Genomic DNA, 23,155 nt, shown 5'->3' on the forward strand with positions numbered 1-23,155 from the left:
AGGTATGTTATTCCTCAACAGGCAATTTCAGGACTGATATGATGCTTTAAAACCAAGACAGTCAACTTACACACTATAAAACTTCACCTAGTTTAGCAGGACTGCATGCTTGTTAATTGTTGTGTAAACCCCTTTATCCTCCAAATATGAGGCCTTTATGACTTCATGTAAAGTACAGCCTGAAACCAGAGAGAAACAGTTCAAATAGAAAGGGGAGGAAATGTGTGAAATACCACAGACATGTTTATATATGAGCCAACTCTTTAAATTATTAAATGAGGCCTGCAGTTAATCTTTTGTTTTCACTGTATTTCTGGCTCTAATTCTTAATGGGTAGAAAATATTTCAACTGTGCAAGGCAATACACAGTTTTTTTAGCTTTCCAATCCAAGTTCCCTCCCCATTCAACCCTCTCTCTCTTTCTCTCTCACTAAACCAGTTACCCTGAAACTCCCCTAATACTCAACACGCAGTACGTTGCACACTGAAGCAGCAACAGAGGAAGCTCCTCCCTTTCAGCATATCTGGAACAGTGGAAGGGCGGTGCGGCACATACCAGCAGCTCTGTCTGGGTCTATTTTGTATGACCGGACAAACCAGAATAAAGTCTTACACTTGGGTTAGTTAGAGAAGCTACTTTTTCAATTAAGAATAGAAGTGCAACTCCTCCACAACTTTGGACCGTTGGCTTCCTGAACACACCCCAGTGCTGCACAACGGCACTTTGATCAGGGAGTCAAACCTCAATCTGTCCATCATCACGGACTGACTGCACCTACTAACTGCAGGTATGTAATGTTAATATACTGCAAACTGCGTATGCTTCCTGCCTTCTGTCTGCATGTCACTATATTCACTTCCTACTCTTTCTGCCGATGCATGACGAGAAAAACGCTCTGCCACAGTGTAAATTTATTTTCTGTTAAGCTCTCCTGCGAGTCAAGCCAGAGGAGACGCCTTTGTTTGAACAGCTATTATACATTCGAGTTTGTAAAGTGGTATCAAAGCATGCAGTTAAACATTAACACCATGTGGAACACTAATGTACAAGAAACCCTAATACAGTATGCAAAGATCTTAATGCTCTCTGGTGTGGGCAACAAGTGCAGGAGCTGATACAGAAGAGTAGACTGATATTAACCTGAGCCTAAATCCCACAGATGTCACATGTACTCCCATCTACTTCATGAACAGACTTCCGAATTTGTACTTTTGTGTACACCCCTGAGGTCCTTACCTCACACTCACTCTGTTTTGTTTGGGCATTCCTGTACAACTGCATGTGTCCCAACATGTTTGAAAAGTGAAGCCAATGGGGAAATGCCTTAAACCTGCACTCTTTATAATTACCAGCAGGGGGCGACTCCACAGGTTGCAAAGAGTAGTCTGATTGTACAGACGTCTATGAGAAAACAAACATACTTGTCGTTTGATTTATTACCTCAGTTAACATTTTCCTGAAGAGTTTATGGTCTCAATCACTTGTTCCAAGTCTTCTTCAATGTGATGTTCAGTTTATAAATTATGGTCCCGCTTAGAGTAAAAGAGACAAAGCAGGCTATGTTTTAGGGCGTGGCTACCTAGTGATTGACATGTAGAAGTGTAGTAAAGCGTACCCATGGCATTGTGCACATTTAAATAGCCATGAACTTGTTTTTGGGTGTTGTCTGTGGTGTTGTTCAGCATTTGCTGTGCCAGTTTAGCTGAATGCACATAGTGTCCTCAGGTTCTCTGTCAGATCCACCCCTCGCTCCTCCCTCTCGTTCAGATATGATCTCTCCTGGATCCTAAATATACTAAGATGGCAACAGCCAAAATGCCAAATTCGAGGCTTCAAAATGGTAGTCCATAAACCAGTGGGAGACATCACAGTGGCTACGACCACTTCTTTTATAGTCTGTGGTCGAAACGTACAGAAGCATTACCAACATGTAGCAGAATTCATCTACAAGAATACTGTGCCCAGTGTAGAAAAGGTGGTAAGTAATAGAGTATTCTCTGCTTCATCATATTCCTCACCTGTTGTTTCTCACCTTCTGCTTCACATACATGGTCCAGGGGCTGGGACTTGGAGTCATCTTCACATCATGACACTGAGCTCATATACAAGCTTCTGTCTTCTTTTTCTGCTCCTCATTGCTCATCTTGGCTCCAAAATTGCTGTAAAATGACAATAAAGAGCTAGAAGGTTATTTGAGACTTGTGACTTACCACTTCAAGTCATATTTTCCTAGCTGGGCAGCTAGAACGCTTTAAAATTATATTATTCAACCAATGTCTGGTGCAAAAATATTCCTGACATTTCTGCTTTTACTGGCACTCTTGTCGTTTCCAGGACTGCAGAATATACAAACTGCGAGGCTTGACATGAAAATAATCCCCGAAAATGCCTGTTGGTATCTCTGTGGCTGTTAATATGAATTCCTTCCAGCAGAACATTCATAATCAAGGCCTTTCACTTTCCTCTACGTTTCACATGTTATACTAACCCTGCTTCACCGCACTTTCCCTAAGTTTCAGTTCAGTTTTCTGTGGCTGTGCTAGTCTCATTTTTAATTTTTGTCATGTTTCAACAGATGACATCTGCTGGAGTGCTTTGAAATAAAGCCAGAGACTCAGTGATTGAGTAAAAAAAAAACAACTGATGTCACTTTAATTGGCTTTACATTGGTTAGCTTGCTTGGGTAGTAGAACTTTAATATATTATTGAAACTTTCCCTTCCCAGTCTATTTTTCCAGCATCTCTTAAGATTTCACTGTCTGGCCTTTGAATAACCCCCAGAAATAAACTCAGTGCTTATAATGATGGGGAGTCACATTGCAGTAGCAGCCAGACACAATCCGCTCAACCCATTACTTCACTGTGAGCTAATGTGTGATTTAATGTTATTCACTGAGCTCATATTCACTTTAAGCACCATTCTAGTGTCTGCAGTAAAGAAGCTATGTTTAATTTTGAGGTGTTGTATTTACATTTAAAGAAAGCGAGAGAGAACATTTGGCACGGCCAAGCTTCTCTGAGCGAGTCACAGGATCACAGCGTATATGTCATTTCCTATCTTGATTTCCTTAAAAAACAGAAAGTGTGTCTGAGGTTGGTAAGAAATGGACAAACATTTCCATACTCTGCTCAGACAGCTCAGCTCCATCCTCTGACCACAAGAAAAAGGAGCTAACCCAGGTAGAATTTAGGCTGCTTCTTCAACATATTTCCTGTATAGTAACATAAAATTACAACTTGGATTAAGAGGTACAGTCTGCAGACATGATGTAGACAGACAGGCGGGGAGTAGGTGGTATGAGTCAGGGACAGGGAGGTGGGAGGGTTTACTCGGTCAGGAATGTGGATGTGGATACGCGAGAATGGACTGGGAGGGTCAATCTGGGAAACACACTGGGTAGAAACGGGCAGGATACCAAAGTCTCTCACATCTCACCAACTTTAAAACTCAAAGTTAGACAGAAAGCTACGTTGTCACAATACTTCCATGCTGGTTGTCTCACGTCTCTCAGAAAAAGCAACTTTCATCTGGGGCAGATTAACAAAAAAAGGAATTCTTCTTGCATTTTCCCACTGCTGGCTTGCTGGTCCTTGCTAGAAGCCACAGAACTGGCAGAAGTGAAAATGCAGTCTCTGGGCCTGGCTTGACAAAACCAAAATTATAGGCGGTTAAATATAGATGCTTTAACAGGTTTCTTACTACACAAACTCTTGTAAATGTGTTTGCTCGACGGATGTACGAAGGAATCGATTAGTTCCTTGATCCATTTGTTTTTTCATATGTACATTACAGGCCTTTAAACAAGGTCAAGAAAATAACATTTAAATTGCATGTCCTTCTAGACATGGCCTCTGTCTCTTCCCAGATTTTTCCTATTTTCTATCTTTTAATTCATCGTTAGTTATTCCTCTCTGGGTCTTTGTTAGGATGCTGTACCTGCAATTAAGATATGGGGAAAAAAATAAATGTCTGTGTTCACACTGCATGAATTACTACAGGATGCCATTAGGAGGAGGAAACAAGTGTGGCCGCTGCCTGAAGACAGTTTACTTTGCAGAGGAGGTTCTTTGTGATGGGCGGAGCTTCCACAAGTCCTGCTTCCTGTGCAGTGAGTAAACTCTTTGCTGCTTCCTCTCATTCCTCTCATCTCATTCCATCTCAGTGTCAACCACTGAACTCCTGACTCATGTCACTAGTCACTCATCACTTGACCATCAACAACAACTTCCTGTTTCATGATGAAACATCAAAATTTGTTACATTACCATCATTAAGGTCTTATGGCTTTTCTGACCAGAACTGAGGTGGATCTGGTCAGCCTGCTAGAGGAGCACATCAAAGTATGAAACATGTCATTTGTTGTTGCCAGTAAGTAGCGCCATGACTATGACTGAATATTGGCATGTAGACGTCTTCAGACTGGGTTTTGATTGAGTCCAACAGCTGTAAATAGCAAAAGTACAGTAAATTCAAAATAGCTTAATTCCTGTTAAGCTTAAGGTGTGTTTTTTGTCAGGCTGGACATGCTAAATTTGGTGCATCTAGGTGAAACGTATCACAAGGGCTACTTTGTAGAAATTTTGTAGGGCATCCACATCCATGTACACAACCCAAAAAATATATAATTGTTCACCATTTGATGAATGTGCAAGTTCAATTTTCGAGCACCTTTAGCCTCTCAAAAATGCAATTCACTTTGGCATAGAATAATAATCCTTTGCATTACAAAGGATTGGTGTCCTTGCACCAGTCAGTGCTTGGACCCTAATAAAATGCTGTTATGGGATAACATGCATGATCATTTAAAAAAAAAAAGAAAAAAAGACTCCTTTTGCATTTCAGACACTATAATATTTATAAGCATGAAAATTTGTATCTTTTCCTTTTTCGATTTCAACACTAGAGTAAATTAGTGGGTCAAATAAGAAACCATCACTCTTTGATTATCAGAGGCTGAAACTAGACATTTACTATTGATAATTTATATTAAAATTGATTGTGGCATAGTTGAGCTGCTACTGATAGATAGCATCACATCATATGTTGGGCAGTGTATGTTTGATGACAAAGGTACACCAACAATACAAGATAATCTACCTACACTAAAAACAGTGTGGGGGTATTTTTTTCTGAACATTCTAAAAGCATAAACATGCATCATAGCTGTTAGAAATCAATACCAAAGAAATTAACTGAAAGAAATAAAAAAACAAAGTCTTTCTCTTCCTCAGCTTTCATGGAGCTCTGAGTGGAGTTATTTGTGTTCCTGAGTTGTAATCAAACATTCCTGTGATGGAATTTATATGAAAACATTTTTCTTCAATAGAACTGTTCCATAAAAGGAAACAGTCAGTCAGTCTAAGCACATGAATGTGCCCAAAAACATGTGCACAGATATGCAAAACAATAATATGTAGCGTGTGTGTGTGTGTGTGCGTGCGTGCGTGCGTGTGTGTGTGTGTACGCGCGCGTGCGCGTGCGTGTGCGTGTGAATGTGTCTGTGCAGTGGTGTGTGGGAAGAATTTGGACAGCACAACTGTTGCTGTTCATATGGATGAAATCTACTGCAAGGCCTGCTACGGCAAGAAGTATGGACCAAAAGGCTACGGTTATGGGCAGGGAGCAGGGACCCTCAGCATGGACAAGGGAGAGTCTCTGGGTATTACACATGAAGAGTAAGTACCGCACAAACACACATTTTCTGATCTCTTTTTAAGACCCTTTATCCACATTTTCTCATTCTCTCCATCAGACCTGCTCCTCATCGTTCCACCAGCAACCCACATCCATCCAAGCTCGCTCAGAAGTTTGGCGGGTCAGACAAATGCCCTCGCTGTGGCAAGGCTGTCTACGCTGCTGAGAAAGTGACTGGAGCTGGGAGTGTAAGAAAAAACACACACATGCACACATGTGCATGCTTGCAAAAGCAAACCCCTTTTCAAATAGCTCTCCTATTTATTTACAGGCATGGCACAAGAATGGATGTTTCACCTGTGCCACATGTAGGAAGAGCCTTGAGTCAACCACACTAGCGGACAAGGATGGAGAAATCTACTGCAAGGGTAAAAGACTGAGTTCAACTGGTGTACTGTTACAGTCACAAAGAAACCTTATGTTATATACTGCACCAGCGTTCTTCAACACACATTTAATCTGTTCATACCAGGCTATCATGCTATCATGGGTTAATGTCTGGTTGTCACAACTAACACAAGACATAGGTCCGCAACTGTGAATCCATACAAATCCCCTAAAAGATAGAAATATACCACCCCTAATATAATCATCAGCTTTAATTTATAGTCAGAAGGCTTAGGTGTAGCGACCAAAAGATATCAATTACAAGGTAATAGTTATCCAAAGCAGTTTTACTGTAGCAGTCTTCAGCAGTCTCTAGTAAGACCTAGGGGGGGCTCAGGAGGTAGAGTGGGTCGTCTACTGATCACAGGGTTGGCGATTTGATCCCAGCCTCTTCCTGTCCACTTCGCTATAGTGTCTTTGGGCAAGAAAATGAGCCCCAGGTTGCCCAGCCACTGGGGATGCACAAGTCGGTGCATTCCTAATTGCCAGTGGCAAGCCCAGACAAATGGGAAGGGTTGTATCATAAAAGCAGATCAAAAACCATGCTGGGTTGGGCGGAGGCCAAGTTTGCCAGCTAGATGGAAACAGATGATCGGCTCTGAGACAGAGAAGAAGAAGGCTTTTGTCTGACCTATTTTAATGCAGGTCCAGAGTGGTGAAGCCTGGCAGGATGACCCGTGTTAATCCATATGGGCTGCATTTGTCTGAAAGCGATGCCATAAGGCTGATGCATCATACAGCAGTCACACAGTGTACACATGAGCAAGAGCAAGGCTACACAACCTAAATTAGGGGGGAAATGATTAGATGCAAAACCCAATTTTCCAGGGTGTACACTGAGGTGTAATGAACACAAGAATACAGCAGAGGGCCCCCTAACATAGAGAGACACATACACTGAATAGAGAGCATAGAGATTGCTTTTTCTTAGTGTTCCCCAGACCAGAATTACCGAACATTACTGAAGCACACCTCTCGGCCTCACAGAGCATGCAGCGCTGCTGCCACCTGACCAAAATACCAGTTCTTTTGAATGTTAAGCATTTTTCTATTTTTTTAATAAGCAAGTAACAGGAACATACTTCATCAATGCAGGAAATGGCGGGGGGTCCAAGTTCCGTTTTCGTCCTGTCGACTTGCTCACCTGCAAGTTGAAAAAGACTTAGCCCGTACATGTATATTAGTTCTTAACACTGTAGACAAATGTGTGAACCGTGTTATGTCTTGGCTGTCCACTTGTGATCAGATCACCCAAGACGCATTATGCCAGGTGTAAACAGGCTCTGGGACACTTCATGGAGCCCTCATCAGTGTTATTATTTACACCTGTCCTTCCCTGCTTTAAGAAGTCAAAATGCCTGCCGTGAAAAGGGTCTGTTACCTGCCCAGAATGATAAAACGTCTCCCAATCCCAATATTTCTACAGACTCTTCTCCTTTGCTGGAAGTACATTAAGCTGAATATATGTCAGGCAGAGGCATTGACCGCAAACATCCACACAGGACCTGCACAGACTGTGGAAATATTGGATTTAAATGTAAGTTTTGCCACATGCAAGCATTTTAAATTTAAGGTAGACAATGGACATCTGAGAGACGTCAGAAATACCTTTAAAGGTGCAGCCTTTAACTGCCTGTGAATATGCCTTTAACTGTTCACAGAGTTATGTCCTGTGCTCACAAATGGGAAAGTGTACCAATGCAACATTACGAACAACTACTGTTTCTGACGATGTGAATGACAGACCCAGTTTGTGCCTCTCTGTTTTATCATTACGCTCGAGTAGAGGCGTTTTGGACATGAATACTAAGACATACGAGGCTCCAACTGCGGTTATCTGCGGGATATCATGTTGGTACCAAAACGTGGATTTTTTTTTTTTTTTTTTTTTTTTTTTTTTTGACATTACCTTTCTTTCCAACAGGTTGTTATGCCAAAAACTTCGGTCCCAAGGGGTTTGGGTACGGGATTGGAGCCGGGGCGCTGGCGCACACCCAGTGAAGAGCACAGAGAAGTTCGTTGACAGGTTTCCAGAATGCTGCACTACTGTGTTCATCCTGCAGGGGGCAGACTGCTGCCAGGAAACGTGCAAACACACATTAAAACTGCACAGTGGAAATGATATCACCGTCTTAGTCACATATAGGTCAAAGGTGATTTACTAGTGCAGTTACAGTAAATCCTGATACATAAGCCACACTTAATACTGAAACATTATCTGTTTAACGCTGCATTGTTCATTTGCACTCTGCTGTAGTTGAATTTTATCACCCTCTCCTTAATGAGGCTGTTGAATGAAACCTCAGCAATATAATACGGTAAATGCTGCTTGTTTGTATGGTGTGCTTTCCAAATGATAAGAAATAAAATGGAAAAGATAAAGATTTTAGGGCCAGTTTTTGTTATTTGCTATAAAAATTACATTAAAACCTGTGAGTGAAACTGTGTGTGCGCGTGTGTGTGTGTATGTGTGTATAGGGAAGCAAAACAGTTTGGAGACTGACGCTCTGTGTTTAAGTGTCAAGAAATGACACATGTTCATTGTATCCATTCCTCTCATATCATTACAGTGACACATCCCAATGCTGAGATGATAAGTCCAGTAGCCTAGCTTCACTCCACCCACAGAGCTCATGTCACATCAGACCCATGTCGCCATCAAGGATGGGAAGAAGAAGAATAAAAGTTTTATTTTTTTTAATGACCGTAACTAAGCTTCCCCTCGTGAGCTTAATTGAAGCACAGTAAAGTGAATCCTCAGAGGAACCAGCAAACCTTTGATGTTTGTTATGACAATCTAACCAGTTTCTCGACTTCATTTTGCTGTAGGCCTAATCATTACATTCATTCGGCTTTTATTGTTCCAAACACGCCTACTATTATTTCAGGATGTGTGTCGCAAATGTTCTGCATTTACAGTATAATGTATAACATGTACATGTACATGTACAACATACATATATATACATACATGTATAATGTATGTATGTATATATATATATATATACAGAAGTGTAACTGCTCCAGCATGCCCATGAAAATAGAGTAGACTGACTAAATAGATTTAAAAAATGATTAGTAATTGATTAGTTATCCCTTTGTTTCTGCTCAGTCAAAACATGTCTTTCTTGCGCTTTGTTTTGCTCTCACACACTTACACATCTGACTTCTTTGTCCACCCTTTGCCTCCCACTCACATTCCAGCTCTCACAAAGAGACAAGAAACAGCAGCTTGTCTTAAACACTTTTTGGAACTTGAAAGAGCAGCTAAATGTAATTTAACTAAATTAATATTTTTTTTTTTTAATACTGACAGGTGTGTGGCAGGTTTTCTAAACAACTGCACTGTGACCTAAGTGGGAGGTGGCTAAACCCACCTACCTATATTTCAGTTGTAAAATCCAACTGTCTACTCTCACTCACTGCCTCACACACGCACACACACAAACACACGCACGCACGATTAGGGAATCTAATAAACAGCCCGGATCTCCTCCTGCCGTCAGGAGGAGGCGGGGTGCTGGAGGAGGAGAAGGTCCACAGAGGAGTCGGGCATGTTCAAACATATCCAGGCAGACCAGCCAACCAACATCCGCGGCGTGCTGTCATTGCGCACGGATTGGAGTTACACACAGACTATATGAGAGCTGTGCATTGCCTATTATTACTAGTGTCATAGCTCAGACAGATATGTTTTTCCTGAAGGACACTGGACGCCGTTATAGTAGCCGAACATAATGTATATTTAATGGTTAAATAGTGAGACGCGCCTCTGCTGGAGACTTTCAAAGTTTCGGCTCTGTCTAAACACTTCGCCTCAGCGTGGCCATGTCTCTGCCGGCCAAAGTGATGAGAGACGGGCTGCTGGAGAAGCGCAGCAGCGGGCTGCTCCAGCTGTGGAAGAAGAAGCGCTGCGTGCTCACAGAGGAAGGGCTGCGTCTGCACAACTGCAAAGGCGGCGGCGGCGGCGATGCTCCGAGCTCGGCGTGGAGCTCTAAAGCCAAGGAGCTCCGCTTTGAGCGCATGGCCACGGTGGACTGCGTGGAGTACAAGCGCGGACTGGTGTACTTCACCGTGGTCATGGCCACAGGGAAGGAGATTGACTTTCGCTGTGCGCAGGACGGCACGGCGTGGAACGCGGAGATCGCTTTGGCGCTGGTGCGCTACAAGAACCTGCAGGCCGTGCAGACGGGGCGGAAGAGGCACCTGTCCACTTCCCACCTGGGCAGCACTGGGGAGGATGAGGAGCTCTGACCTGGAAAGGGTAAGCCTTGCCCAGGTGGAGGTGAAATACACCGAGGCTGTCATCAAAATGTAGCCAACACGTCTGGGAATATTATTGTATTTATTTATTTAAGCTTAAATGTAAACTTTTTTGGGTTTGGAGGACAGTGTGGCACCACATTGTCCCATACTTGTGTCAACTTGTACTAATGCCAATGCTGTGTCGCCAAGATTGTGAAACCCAAGTCAAAGCATCACATTAACACCTCAGGGGTAATGGTATACATGTCATGAATTGCTGTCTTTTTCCCTCCCAGCCAGAGCTTCTCAAACATTGGATCATCAAAGATCCAAAAAGTCTAGGCAGAGCAGCCGCTGACTGAACTGCTAATCTCTCTCTCTGTGGCTGAAGGGGTGCTAATAGTAACAAGCTGGTGCTTTGACTGGGCGGAATGAAAACATCCTGACTCTCGGGAGTGAAGTGGCACATGGCTGGGAAGCACTCAAGCCTCAAGCTGAGCTCGTGCTAAAGGTTATTTACAAGTGCCACTTCAGTGTTTGGATGTTCCGCTGTCGAGTGAAAGTCATGTCAGTTTTTCACTCACTATGGTCAGCGGCCTTGAATGCATCGCAGTCTTCTTAGGACACAAACCCACTCTCACTTGAGGACATAATTACGATGCAATGTGAGCCTCCGAAATAACATCTGCCTGCCTCTCCCTCACTAGGCAGCCAAGTATTTTTAAACACACACACACACACATACACACACACGTGCACACACACAAACCTACAGCCGTCTCTGACATAAAGACAGTTGGACATTTGGGGTGACCAGAGCCACACATCTTTTCAGCTTGTCCACATTTAGGACACAGTTAGTTCTAACGCATGACGCCAGTGTTATTTACTGAGGCCGGTCGCTGAAATCTCAAATGTTCGTGAACCGAGTCTGTAAGTCTGAACTATGAGCTCACGGTCCAGGAATCCACAGCGATGCTTCCTTAAGAGAGCAGTCGTCAAGTGCCCAAATTAACTTAGTAGCCGTGGTAACAGTGCAGTGTAACTCACTACAACTGCACTTTGTTGAACACCATCAGCTGTAGCAACTGAATATTCAAAATCTGCTGTTCTTTTTCCAGCCTTTCTACTCAAACCAGTCAGAGTGGAGAAGCGTTGAGGACACCAAATCCAGCGGCTTGATTCTGTGGTGCACGCGGCATCATGGGATGTTGAGAACGGCCACCAGAGAACAGAGAGTAAAGGACTGAGAGCAGGAGTCACAGACGACCTTCTTGTCTTCTCACATGAGCTCATTCACGCTGTCATGCAAAGCCAAGGAATCTGATATAGGCCCACTGTAAGCATGGATGGAAGTGTTTTTTCTGTCCTGACCTCATTGCTCGAGGTCACTGGGGAGACCCCTGCATCAGGAAAAGATGGCATTATTTGGACAGAAACTGAGGAGCTGGAACGCTGTTGACCCCCTCGTGCCTTGTTGTTTCTCTTCTTGCATTTGATGGAACCACATCGCTGTTTGACAGGCTTCGAAAACTTTTCTTATCGACTGAAGAGATCTGCATGTTTTTCTATAGCTGAACATGAAGAATAACTATTTTGCTCAACTTCATTGCACATTGTATTCCGCTGTATATAGCCTACTGTATTTGCTTAAACTATGTACAGTATCACCCTCCTAAACAGATGAAATAAATTTTTGTCAGGAATCCTGAAGTGCTGAAATATGTCACTTTCTATTTTTAAACTATGCTTCAGTTCTCTACACTGGAATATATCATGTCTCTTAGAGCAAAACAGTCAGCTGCAATTTATTTTGGGTTCAGACCATTAATTGCTAAGCTCATCTGTTTCCAGTTGTGGCGTAACCTTGCTGTTATAGCCTCTGGAAAACACACACCAGACATACACACGCTGTGGCACTGCTCTTCTGCTCTCGCGTGTATGCTGAAGTCGGGACACCTTTTGTTCTCAGTAGTGTGGAGGACTAATGAGAAACACGGTGAGCCTGAGGCATGTGCACACAAACATCCACCCACACATATTCACCCACAGAAGATTATGTGCACACCCAGCATGAAATTCAGCAATGCCTCAGCATCAGCAGACTCTTGTTAGTGAGGCCTAGCATATATTGTTCATTCAGGCATCTTCTCTGTTTGTGTGTATGTGTGTGTATTACTCGTGTTGAGGGGACAAAATTCTGTTAACACAGTCACACTGTAGGGACTAGTCTTCTTTATGGGAACAAAACGCAAGTCCCTATTATGTAAATCATTAAATTTTACGGTGAAGACTTGGGTTAGGGTTAGGCAAGTGGTGATTGGTTATGGTTAGAGTAAGTCTCCAGGAAATGAATGTAAGTCTATGTGGATGTGTGTGTGGCCATGAATTACTCATGTAGTGGGGACATAAATCTGTTCATAAATTCACATTGTGGGGACTTGCCTTACTTCTTGGGACAAAATGCAAGTCCCCATAACGTAAATCATTAAATTTTAGGGTGAAGACTTGTGTTAGACAGTGGTTGGTTATGGTTAGAGTAAGTCTCCAGGAAATGAATGTAAGTCTATGTAATGTTCCCAAAAGTGATGGAAACATGACTCTGTGTGCGTGTGTGTGTGTGTGTGTGTGTGTGTGTGTGTGTGTGCGTGTGTGAGTGTGTGTGTGTGCAGTGTGCGCCTGTGGGGCTCAGTGCAGGTCAGGAATAAAGGGCTGATTGTGTAGTGACTTCTCTCGTTACTGTGGAAAACCCCGGAGCTAGTCACACCGCATGAGTCAGCAAGGGACCAGGAGCACTGCAAGGAGTGGAGACACCCAGTGATGGATCATTGGTCTAAGCAGTGTGTGTGTGTGTGTGTGTGTGTGGGCAGGTGTAAATACACAGAATAAAATGTGTGAAGGAGCTGAAGTGCGAATGTCTGTGCTCGGTGGTGGTTGTGTGCAATCCAGTCCCTTCAGAGTGTGTGTGTGTGTGTGTGCTCACACTACTCAGTGGAATGCCCTGTCTAAACATCATAACCTCTGTCCAGGGTGTCTGGTTTTCTCAGCAGATAAACAGACACGTACAACACCCTCCAATTTCATAAACCAAGTCCCAGAACAGGGGCTGGTCTGGAGTTGAATGACTGTTAGTCAGACCAGTGTTTGCCTTATGTTAACACTGATGTTATGGCAAATACGACAGCCATCTGATTAGTTTATCAGTGCTTGCAGAAAGAGAAAGCATGTGTGTGCATACTTCTTTGACAAGAACTCAAGATTGCTCAAAATGTTTTACAAGTCACATTTTTCCTCTCAGGCTTTATCAACTGGAGCTGCTGTCTGTTGTGTGAGTGTTGCACCACTAGAGGTCTGTCTCTCTCACCATTGGTTGTGTGTGTGTATGTGTGTTAGGCCTCTCTGTGGTTTGGACATTGAAGTTTTTGGCAAGTCTTCATGTAGTACAGACTCCTATTTGTTTTTTGATTAATCACATCTGTTTGGTGCATCTAATATGTTTTTATATGTATGTGCATGTGTGTGATATATTCTTTTTAAAAATTCTATTTATATTCTCTGCACTCCTTTGCCATATACTTCACCACCTCTTAACTACGTACTGTTTGAACCTGAAATACATATCACAGCGTGAAATGTGTCCTGCTTTCTTTTTCTTTCATTGCTCTAGAAGGTTTTTTGAATTTGTTGGACCCTGATCTGTGGTCCTCTTCATTTTGAATGTGCAACATTCTCACTACAATTTGGAAATTTAGCTTTAATGAGGCTGACGCCAAAGAAAACTGGCAGGGAACTGGAGACCAAAAATAGACATCTTGAGAAAGTGAACCCTGCATCAGTGAAATAAAGTCACTTCTGCTGACTAGATAAAGAACTGTGTTGTCAACACATGCAATAAATGAATGATACTGACTAACATTATAACAATTATCATTGTAAATTTTACCAAGACCTGGTGATGTATCATTCATAGTAGTGACCACATTACCATGTCACAGTACCACAGTGGTAAAAAACAAATTCCTGTTAGATAGACAAGCACTGCACTCCAACATGTGCCAAACAGTGTTTATGACACAGTGAGCATTACCTTGAACTTAAAGTTTAAAACTATTTATTAACTGTTTAGTTACTACAGGTAATTTGTGATAAACTTGCTCCAGTTACTTTTTGTTGTTGAAAAAGCAACACATCATAAATACATCAAACTAACTGTGAAAGAAGCAATAAAATACAATCGCTTAGTAAAGATGGTGTACGGGTGTACACGTAATATGACATATCTGCATGATTTTTATTATGGCACAATGCTATTTACCTACAGAAGACTGAGCCCTCCTGATAGAATGTCCTCCAGGCTTCACACTGCCCCCACAAGCTATCCCAATCCACTTCTACTCACTTGTGGATGTTTCTCAAGTCATTACTAATAACGATTGGATGGAAACACACATTTTACGGCATCAGAACTGTGTGAAGTGTCATTTAGCTCATATTGCATTTATTTAGCTGACACTTTTATCTAAAGAGACTTACAATATTCAATCATGTGAATACAACTCAAAAATGTCTCATTCAATGTCCTCACATAAGCTGAACTGCTGCAAGTGTTACATTTAGAGACAATGAGAGAAAAAGAGTTTTTTTTTATTTTTATTATTTCATGGGTCAGTTGTGTGTATCTGCAGCCAGACTGGACCTATTAGCAAGATCCAGGTCTGTGTTCAGAGGTTGGGAGGTTTGGGTTACATACGGTGCCCTGAAGTTTTATTTTGTTTGTCACATGAATCTGTCCGGGACGCTTGATTCAAGGCAAAAATTTCCCAAGGGCCCCCCTGCAGCCTGTGGGCATGTCTAGCATTTAGATCTGCCCTTCGAGGCTTAGGTGTGGGTAAACAAGAGTCTACGGCCATGCCAGTAACTCTGTGAGGACAGCAATGCTAATGTCAGCATGCTAACATGCTCACATCGCAATGCTAATTATTGCTATGATGTTTGCTATGTTAACCATCTTACTTTAGCTCGTTAGCCTGCTAACATCTGCTAATTAGCACTAAACATGAAGTGAACAGCTGAGGCTGATGGGAATGTCATTAGTTTTAGCTGTGACACAGGCACCTTCTGCGGTGTGGCTTTAGTTTCACAGGTATTTTGTCATAACCCAAAGTATCGGATGAAATAAATTTTGGCCTGAGGACTGCGCTCGAGGAAAAGTTGGGTGATCATCAAACTCATTAGGATTCATCGTTTGGCCAGCAAGAAAGTCTGTGCAAAATTTAGAGCTAATTTATCAGATGTTAAGATATTTCACTAAACAACAAATATAACCTCATGGTGGTGCTACAGGCGAAGTCATGGGATCACAAAACCATTGGGATTCCTTCCCTCAGGATCACCAGTGTTTGTACAGATTTCATGGCATTGCATCCAATAGTTAGAGATACAGAGATATTTCAGTCTGGACCAAAGCACCAGACCAACAGACCAAAGTTGCCAACCCTAGAGCCATGCCACAAGTGCGGCTAAAAATACTGTATAACAACACTGTTGTCATTCTATTATAAATACTAATTCTCCCATTTTTATTAAGTTTCAGTGCCCTTTCCAGTCAATCTTTGACTGGTATAAACAACCCCTGCCTATACTCATCCTCTGAGTTGCTTTCATGCTCCTGTGTCGTGCAAGGCCAAAGCTCCAGGCTCTAACTGCTGGCCCCTGGTTTATGTTGAAGCTGCGAGAGACAAATGGAGCAAGATTAGGCAGTAAGAGAGATGGGCTTGACTAATAATAGCCTCCACTAACAAAAGAGGAAGAGAGAGTGAGACAATTGGGGGTGCAGTTAAATAGAGGGACACCAAATCCTTGGCCCCATCTCTGATTTGTCCATCCTGCCTCTGCTGCTGTCGCATCTCTCCTGCTTCTAACACTGGTAAGGCTCCTTCACGGTGTGGTGTGTAAAGCTTTTCAGGTGCTGTGTTAAGCCTGCTTCTTCCTTCTGTGCATATGATACTCAGACTGAATGGATGGCAGTTTGAATAGATATAGATCTTTCTGGTGCAGCCATTTATTTATTGAAAAATGGGCTTGTAGACTAATTCAACTTTTCAAAATATTATGGATCCACTGGTTTGTACAGTGGAAATGTAGTTGCCTTCAGGCAGATCTAGCAGAAGCGCTGATTTCATGTTTTTTAGGGGGGTCAGTGTATTTAGTGTACAATATCAGTTCAAAAACAGTGATATTAGTAGAGATGTAGATAGCAATCAAGTGTTTATGCCATTTTGTTGAGCCTGGTTATATCCTTGGGGCTATGGGTGCACCGAAACCATAAGTGCATTTGCACTCTGCAGGATGATTAATTGAAATAATACAAACTAGTTGGTTTATATCTGGAGCCAAAGCAGCTCTGATCAAATCCCAGGCTGACATGAACTTTCCAAAGCACCGTGGGCTGTTTTTTTGAATTGCCAAGTTGGCTGCGTCACAGAGCATCCATGAGTTACTGGCGGTAAAACCTTGATCCAGACTGGGCACCTCAGAGCACAATCACCCTCCACAGCTGTTTATCAGATGTCCCCTGGTCTATTTGGGGAGACAAACCACTCTAAATTCCTCTCCCTAAGATAATCCAGAGGAGAAAGATGGGGATGAAAGAAGGGAGAGATGGCTATCAGTCTGGAATTTTCCTAATCCGCTGGAGCAGCTTGTAACCCCATCATGCTGGGAGGGTCTTAGGTGGCATCATTCTCAACTGGAACCAAATAATAAAAGGGAGGGGGGGCATTAAGAGAGAAAGGCTGCGATGAGGAGAGACTGAGTACTGTAAATCACTTGTGATTTGATAAAGGCCACGACTGAGGAAGAGGTCAGATCACGTGATGGCAGAAGCGAAAACTATTTTATGAGCCGACAAGGCGAGTTAAGTAATTTAAAACACAGTCTCACCTTAAGCCTTGGTAAATCTCTCACAGTTTTTGTGTTATTTTACGTTTGGTAGACAATATTTTCCGATCAAAACTGCCAACACTGAGGAAGAAATAGGAGATTTCTGATGCACCACAAACTTAAACTCCACCACCACTGTACAGGCCTTCAAGTCTCAACAGCAGAGATCTCAAAACCTGAAAAACCACTCTGGATTTAAAGTTGCTTAGACCAGTGGTGACCTTTTGGTCCGGTGTACCCTGACAGTTCTGTCAGGCGGACGCAAGTACCCCTTCATCATTACCCCCATTTATTTCAACTATTTATTCCATTTAGCTATTGAACGGCTAATCTATTAGCTTTGTACTTCAACCATTTAGCCATTACTTCTACCTAATTGTTTCAATATTCATCCACTACTTTCACATAGACCTAGTTTATTGATGTTTCATTTTACTTCTAGTTGTATTTTAACCATTTATCTCAGTCACTTGTAGCTAACTATCTTAACCACTACCTTTGGCTAACTATTTGAACCACTTAATTATTGCTTTTAGCTATCTATTTTAACAACCAAATGTCATTTAGCTAATTATCTTAACAGTTTATCCGCTGCTTTTAGCTGACTACATCAACCATTTTTACTTGTATTTTAACCCTCTATCCATTCTTTTTATCTATTTTAACCATTACTTTTGGCTAACTGCTAAATCATTTAGTCATTACTTTATATATCTGCATTCACAATCTAACACTATTTAGCTAACTATTTGAACTGTTTACCCACTACTACAGCTATCTATTTCACAAATTAATCCATCACTTTTAATTATCTATTCTGCCCATTGCTTCCAGCTAACTAGTTTAAGTGCTTATTCAGTTCTTTTATCTAACCATTTAATACATTTATACATTACCTTTTGCTATTCCAACTGTTTATCTATATTCTTAGCTAACTGTGTCAACTTTGCAGAAGGGTAGATCCACGGTAGCTCACCTGGTAGAGCGTGTAACGTGTATTGAGTCCTCACCTAAGCAGCTGATTCCAGCCCGAGTCCTTTGCAGCATGTCATCCCCCCTCTCTCTCTCAAACACCTTTGCTCTGTCTCTCCAGCTGTCACCATCTAAATTAAGCAAAATGCCAAAGGAAAAAATCCTTAAAAACAACAAGCCGGGAAGTCATTGTAGTGTCTTGTATGATTGGCTTATTGTATTGTATAGCTTACATTGAAACGGACTCCACATGCTGAGAGAGCGCTCACCATGGAAAGATGATCTGTCCCCCTACAAGCTGATGAACAAACACTGACAACTGTTCAGAGTTTGTGTGTCTGTGTGTGTTTCTAATCTCTTCTGTCTCTCCACCAGCGAGATCTCACCAGCAGGATGCCTGAGCATGTGTGAGTGATCAGGCTTAGCGTTCTTAATATAGACCATTTACTCATTTACACATATTTTTGAGCTTTGTTTACAAATGATCTTTTGTCTTTCCTTAAAATCTTTTCCATTTTTCTTTTACAGGCAAGAGGTAAGTTTTAATCGCTGATCTTTAAGTATTTCTTAATAACATTCCACAGATATAATCAGATGGTATTCTAAGCTGCAAGTGAAGTACTAGCATTTGAATTGTGTTGGTGTTGTCCTGAATTGTGTTCCCCATCCAGAGGAAACCAAAGATCTCAGCTTCAAGGAAGCTGATGCTCAAGGTAAGAAAGACCACATTTTTCTCCAAACTATTATGCAATACATATGTTTGACCACAGGAGAGCAGCAGAGGTCATGTTGTGAGTATTGTCCTGTACTGTAACATGTAGGGTAAATAAATGTGAACATCTACAGACTACTGTGAGACCTGAATGCTTAAAATTTTATGAAAAAAACAAACAAACAATGTAAACATCATCGTATTATATGTCAATTTACATTTGTGCAGAGTCTGATGGTGGCGAAGGCCAAGGAGGAATTGGAACAGGAGATCCTGGTTAAAGAAGAGGAGAAACAGAAGTATCTGGCGGAGAGAGCTCCTCCTCTGAACACCAGCGGCCTGAGCCTTGCACAGCTACAGGTAACTGTTCCAAATTCCCTGAATTCTCCCACGTCCTTCCCATTCTTCACTCCTTCCACTGGCTTCTCAGTCATTTAAAACACATGAAGGCATTTCCAATTTAACTACAGGAAACTGTTGTGGATCCAGGCTGAAAACGTCCTTCTTTTCAACCTGGAACTTTATGTTTATTGTGTCACAGTCAGCCAGTTCTCTCAAATTGAAGGAAATCAGGGCACTAAAGATTGCTTTAAAGGATGATGCCCTGAAACTGGAACTTTCCGAGATAAACTACATAACTAAATTGTAACTTCCAAGTGATCACTTTCATAAAGCAAACATTGTTTAACTCGTGTGCTTGTGTTTTATGTGTGTATGTGTACAGGATCTCTGCAGAGAGCTCCATGTCAAGGTAGATGTTGTGGATGAGGAGCGATATGACATTGAAGCCAAAGTCATGCTCAACACACGTGAGGTATGCATTACTTCCTCAGCCAATTCCCATGTGCTATGGGCAGTACTGTCACCATGAGAAAATCCTGCAGCACTAACGGCAATTGCTGATTCTCTATCCCTGGTGCAGATTAAAGACCTGAACATCAAGGTGCTGGACCTCAGGGGGAAATTCAAGAGGCCTAATCTTCGACGCGTTCGTGTGTCTGCTGACGCCATCCTTCGTTCACTGCTGGGCTCCAAACACAAAGTCTCCATGGACCTCCGGGCCAACCTCAAGTCTGTCAAGAAAGAAGACACTGAGAAGGTGTGTGCAGAAGGAAGTAAAATACACATTTACACACAGAACACAATCAATCCGAGCCAAGCAAGGTGTGTACTTTCATGGCAGGTGTGCAAGGTAACTACGGTGAAGTTTCAGATACGCAGATGACGCCAGCACAACTGAAAACCTGAAAAAGTGTGTGCATGTGTGTGATTATGGGTGTGTTTGAGATACTGAGCAGTAGGCCAATGCAGGGCGGGGACCACGCACAAGACAATGATACCATTGTACACAGTGGAGAAGCTTTTGTGACCGGTTCTGCTCACTGGTCAGTGTGTATGTGTACATGTGCAGATGCATGCAGGTGCTTGTGTGTATGTGTGTGTGTGCTTGCATGGACGTGTGTGTCTCTGAGTGTATTAGATGGTGTAAACCAGTTATACTAGTGTGGTTCCACAGTATTCTCACAGGGGATTCCCAGGTGAAATCATGGGCCTCAAAGGCTTAGACACAACGATAATAAAATTCTACGAACCTGTTCTGCTTCACCTGTTCTCACTCTTTTACACCATCTAATTATCTGTTGTATGTCTGCAGAAGAGGCCAGTTGAGGACAGTGACTGGAGGAAGAATGTGGAGGCCATGTCAGGGATGGAGGGGAGGAAGAAGATGTTCGATGCTGCTAAAGGTCCAGCCCAGTGAAGCCAGAAGGTGACGGGCTGGTGTCACGTGAGCGAGGCCACTCCTCCTGCATCTGCTCTATTGCAGCTTCTGCATGTCAGCCTAATGCTGTCATTCTTATGTATGCTCCTGCAATGGAGGTGTGAAGATGTCCCAACACTCCCCGACGTTTGCTGTTAAAAATGATTTTATCTATGTGCCATGTGTTATTAATTTACTCTCATAACTGATATTACACCTGAAGCCCAGAGATTTTGGCATATATTTGGAAAGCAAAGTCAAAAAATGCAGGTTTGTATCTCCAGAAGACTAATGTGGATTGTACGCTAACCAGCAGGCCAAATTATATTCAAGCCAAGAATAATATGACCTGGTCAAATGAAACTGCATCTTGTATTCTTGCTTGCTCTGAGCATGACCTGTGTTTTTATGAACTGTAACAAAATGTTTTGCACTGCATCAGCTGGATTTTTATGGAAACTGTCACAATAAAGCACACAAAATTGAGGTAATTTCTTTGTGAGTTTTCTAATGTACAAATGTGTTCTCAATCAACAATGGCTTTACTAAATAAAAAAAAGACGGAACTTTCTCCACAAGGATAATAATCTTATCGATCTTCCTTTTATAGTTTTAGAGTTACAGCAAAACATATCAATGCTCCACTTTGTAGATTATGATTTATGATTTCTGTGGATTCCTTTGGCAAGAGGAACAAGCACTAAATCAAACATGATTCTTTTTCCACTACTGCGATCAAAGGGGACTTTGGTCAGTCATAGCTGTAAAAACACCTTAAATAATTTATGGTTGCAGTGCCTCTTGTGTTTTTAGCCATGCTCACAGCGAGGCCCCAGGGATGGAAATGTCAGTCTGTTGGTCTGCCCTCCTCTTATGCGCAGATGAAAATATTCCAACAACTGTTGAATGGATTGCCAAGAAATGTTGTACAGATATTCTTATCCCACTCAGGATTAATTGTAATCACTTTGTGGATCCCCTGACGTTTCATCGAGCACCATCACCGGGTCAAAATTTCAATTTGTCCAACAATACTTCCTTAACTAATGGCATCCTCATCAGTGTCAGTTGTACTGTGTGTTTGGTGGACTCTCATTCTTTTGAATTTGTGGGATGTGAAAGAAACACATAGACAAACACAAACCCAAACTCAAAGAAACGTTCCTCTCACAGAGGATCTTTTGCAGGAGAGCACATTTCTGCTGATATGCTCCTGTCTGCCAGCTGTCCACGGCAGCATCCTGTCCACAGCTGTAAAAGCTGCTGCTTGTTTTGCATGCTCATAAAGCATGCTCTGAAAGGTTTTTACGTAATGGTGTTTTAATCATTATCGCCTAATCAAGTGAATGCAAAGAGCCTGCAGTAGTCATGTGTCACCAAATAACAGTTTTCCCTCACGGTGCAGTAATAAATATGAAATGAACACTGCAGCAACACAACACAAAAGTCAGTCTTCAGTCTTCAGTTCAGTGTTTCCAGTGACAGAGCACTGGTGCATGCTTTGCTTCTTCAGCCAGAGAATGATATGCAAACTAGTTCCATAAGATAGCACCTTAATGGGACAACCTATAAGCCAGCCTTCTCTAGATATGAGTGAAGCATGTTAGCTAAAGGATCTGGATGAACCAGTGCCACACTTTTATCTGTAATCATAATAGTAGGTCACCCTGTTTATTGTGTCCTCCTGGTCTGCACAGAATATAGCCTTGCTACAAGTACAGGTGTGGTATAAAGCCAGGTGAGGTTGAGGGAGGATGTGTTTTGGACTGAGCCTGGGTCAGAGTCCGACACACTGGGCTCCGGGGAAAGGTGTGGCTTCAAGGCAAACAGTCTGACTCACAGTGTAAAGAGACTCACTGCCCAGTGCAACAAGGCATCAAAACCCACATTCATAAAAGCATAGTTCCATGTACTTCCTATTTCACTATCAGACCAATTTTTATTGACGTTTCTTAACTTATTTGCGCTGATTGTTTTCACGATTTTGTTTGATGTTGACTTCTATTTTAACTTTATCTTGTTTTTCTTGTGCCTGTTATTCCTCCTTCTACTTCCTACTTTGAGATTTTGTGGTTAAGTGTTTTGCATTTGTAATTTCTAAAGTGCTAAGAGGGCAACTTCTTTAAGCTTTAATTTTACTTTTAATGAATGAGTGGTTGTTTTGTAATTGCTGATGATAACTGCTGATTTGACATCCATGTTACTTGGCTGCTATTGAGCGATTATTATTACAGCTTTAATACATAAGCTTAGTCTATTCATTTCACTTGTATCGCAGCAGCTTGCCATGGTCACAATAGAGTGATTGCACAGCTATCATAACTGCCACATTTCCACCATACAAGGAGAAGCTCTCTCTCCCTCTCTCTCTCTCTCTCAGGTGGGTTGCTTACCTTTGTGGTCACATGACGCCTCAGTGAGCTGCACCGGGGTAAAGGTGGA

General features: G+C 42.1%; 3 protein-coding genes across 3 annotated transcripts; all 3 read left to right on the forward strand.

Moving 5' to 3' along the window:
* Nucleotides 1-512: 512 nt before the first annotated feature.
* On the forward strand, nucleotides 513-8,530 carry csrp1a (cysteine and glycine-rich protein 1a). Its single transcript, XM_041945197.1, has 6 exons — nucleotides 513-788; nucleotides 4,001-4,110; nucleotides 5,509-5,677; nucleotides 5,755-5,884; nucleotides 5,968-6,064; nucleotides 8,008-8,530. Exons 2-6 carry the CDS (start codon nucleotides 4,002-4,004, stop codon nucleotides 8,082-8,084), a joined length of 582 nt encoding a protein of 193 aa, XP_041801131.1. The 5' UTR covers nucleotides 513-788; nucleotide 4,001; the 3' UTR covers nucleotides 8,085-8,530.
* Nucleotides 8,531-9,666: 1,136 nt separating this feature from the next.
* phlda3 (pleckstrin homology-like domain, family A, member 3) lies at nucleotides 9,667-12,035 on the forward strand. The gene is made up of 2 exons (XM_041945203.1): nucleotides 9,667-10,347; nucleotides 11,450-12,035. The coding sequence occupies exon 1, from the start codon at nucleotides 9,912-9,914 to the stop codon at nucleotides 10,335-10,337; it is 426 nt and encodes a 141-aa protein (XP_041801137.1). The 5' UTR covers nucleotides 9,667-9,911; the 3' UTR covers nucleotides 10,338-10,347; nucleotides 11,450-12,035.
* Nucleotides 12,036-16,186: 4,151 nt separating this feature from the next.
* tnni1a (troponin I type 1a (skeletal, slow)) lies at nucleotides 16,187-21,181 on the forward strand. Its single transcript, XM_041945200.1, has 8 exons — nucleotides 16,187-16,254; nucleotides 18,618-18,649; nucleotides 18,771-18,777; nucleotides 18,914-18,955; nucleotides 19,183-19,314; nucleotides 19,679-19,768; nucleotides 19,877-20,053; nucleotides 20,609-21,181. The coding sequence occupies exons 2-8, from the start codon at nucleotides 18,636-18,638 to the stop codon at nucleotides 20,711-20,713; spliced, it is 567 nt and encodes a 188-aa protein (XP_041801134.1). The 5' UTR covers nucleotides 16,187-16,254; nucleotides 18,618-18,635; the 3' UTR covers nucleotides 20,714-21,181.
* The last annotated feature ends 1,974 nt before the right edge of the window (nucleotides 21,182-23,155 follow it).

The sequence above is a fragment of the Chelmon rostratus genome, chromosome 10 (assembly GCF_017976325.1).
Source record: "Chelmon rostratus isolate fCheRos1 chromosome 10, fCheRos1.pri, whole genome shotgun sequence".
NCBI classification, from domain to species: domain Eukaryota; kingdom Metazoa; phylum Chordata; class Actinopteri; order Chaetodontiformes; family Chaetodontidae; genus Chelmon; species Chelmon rostratus.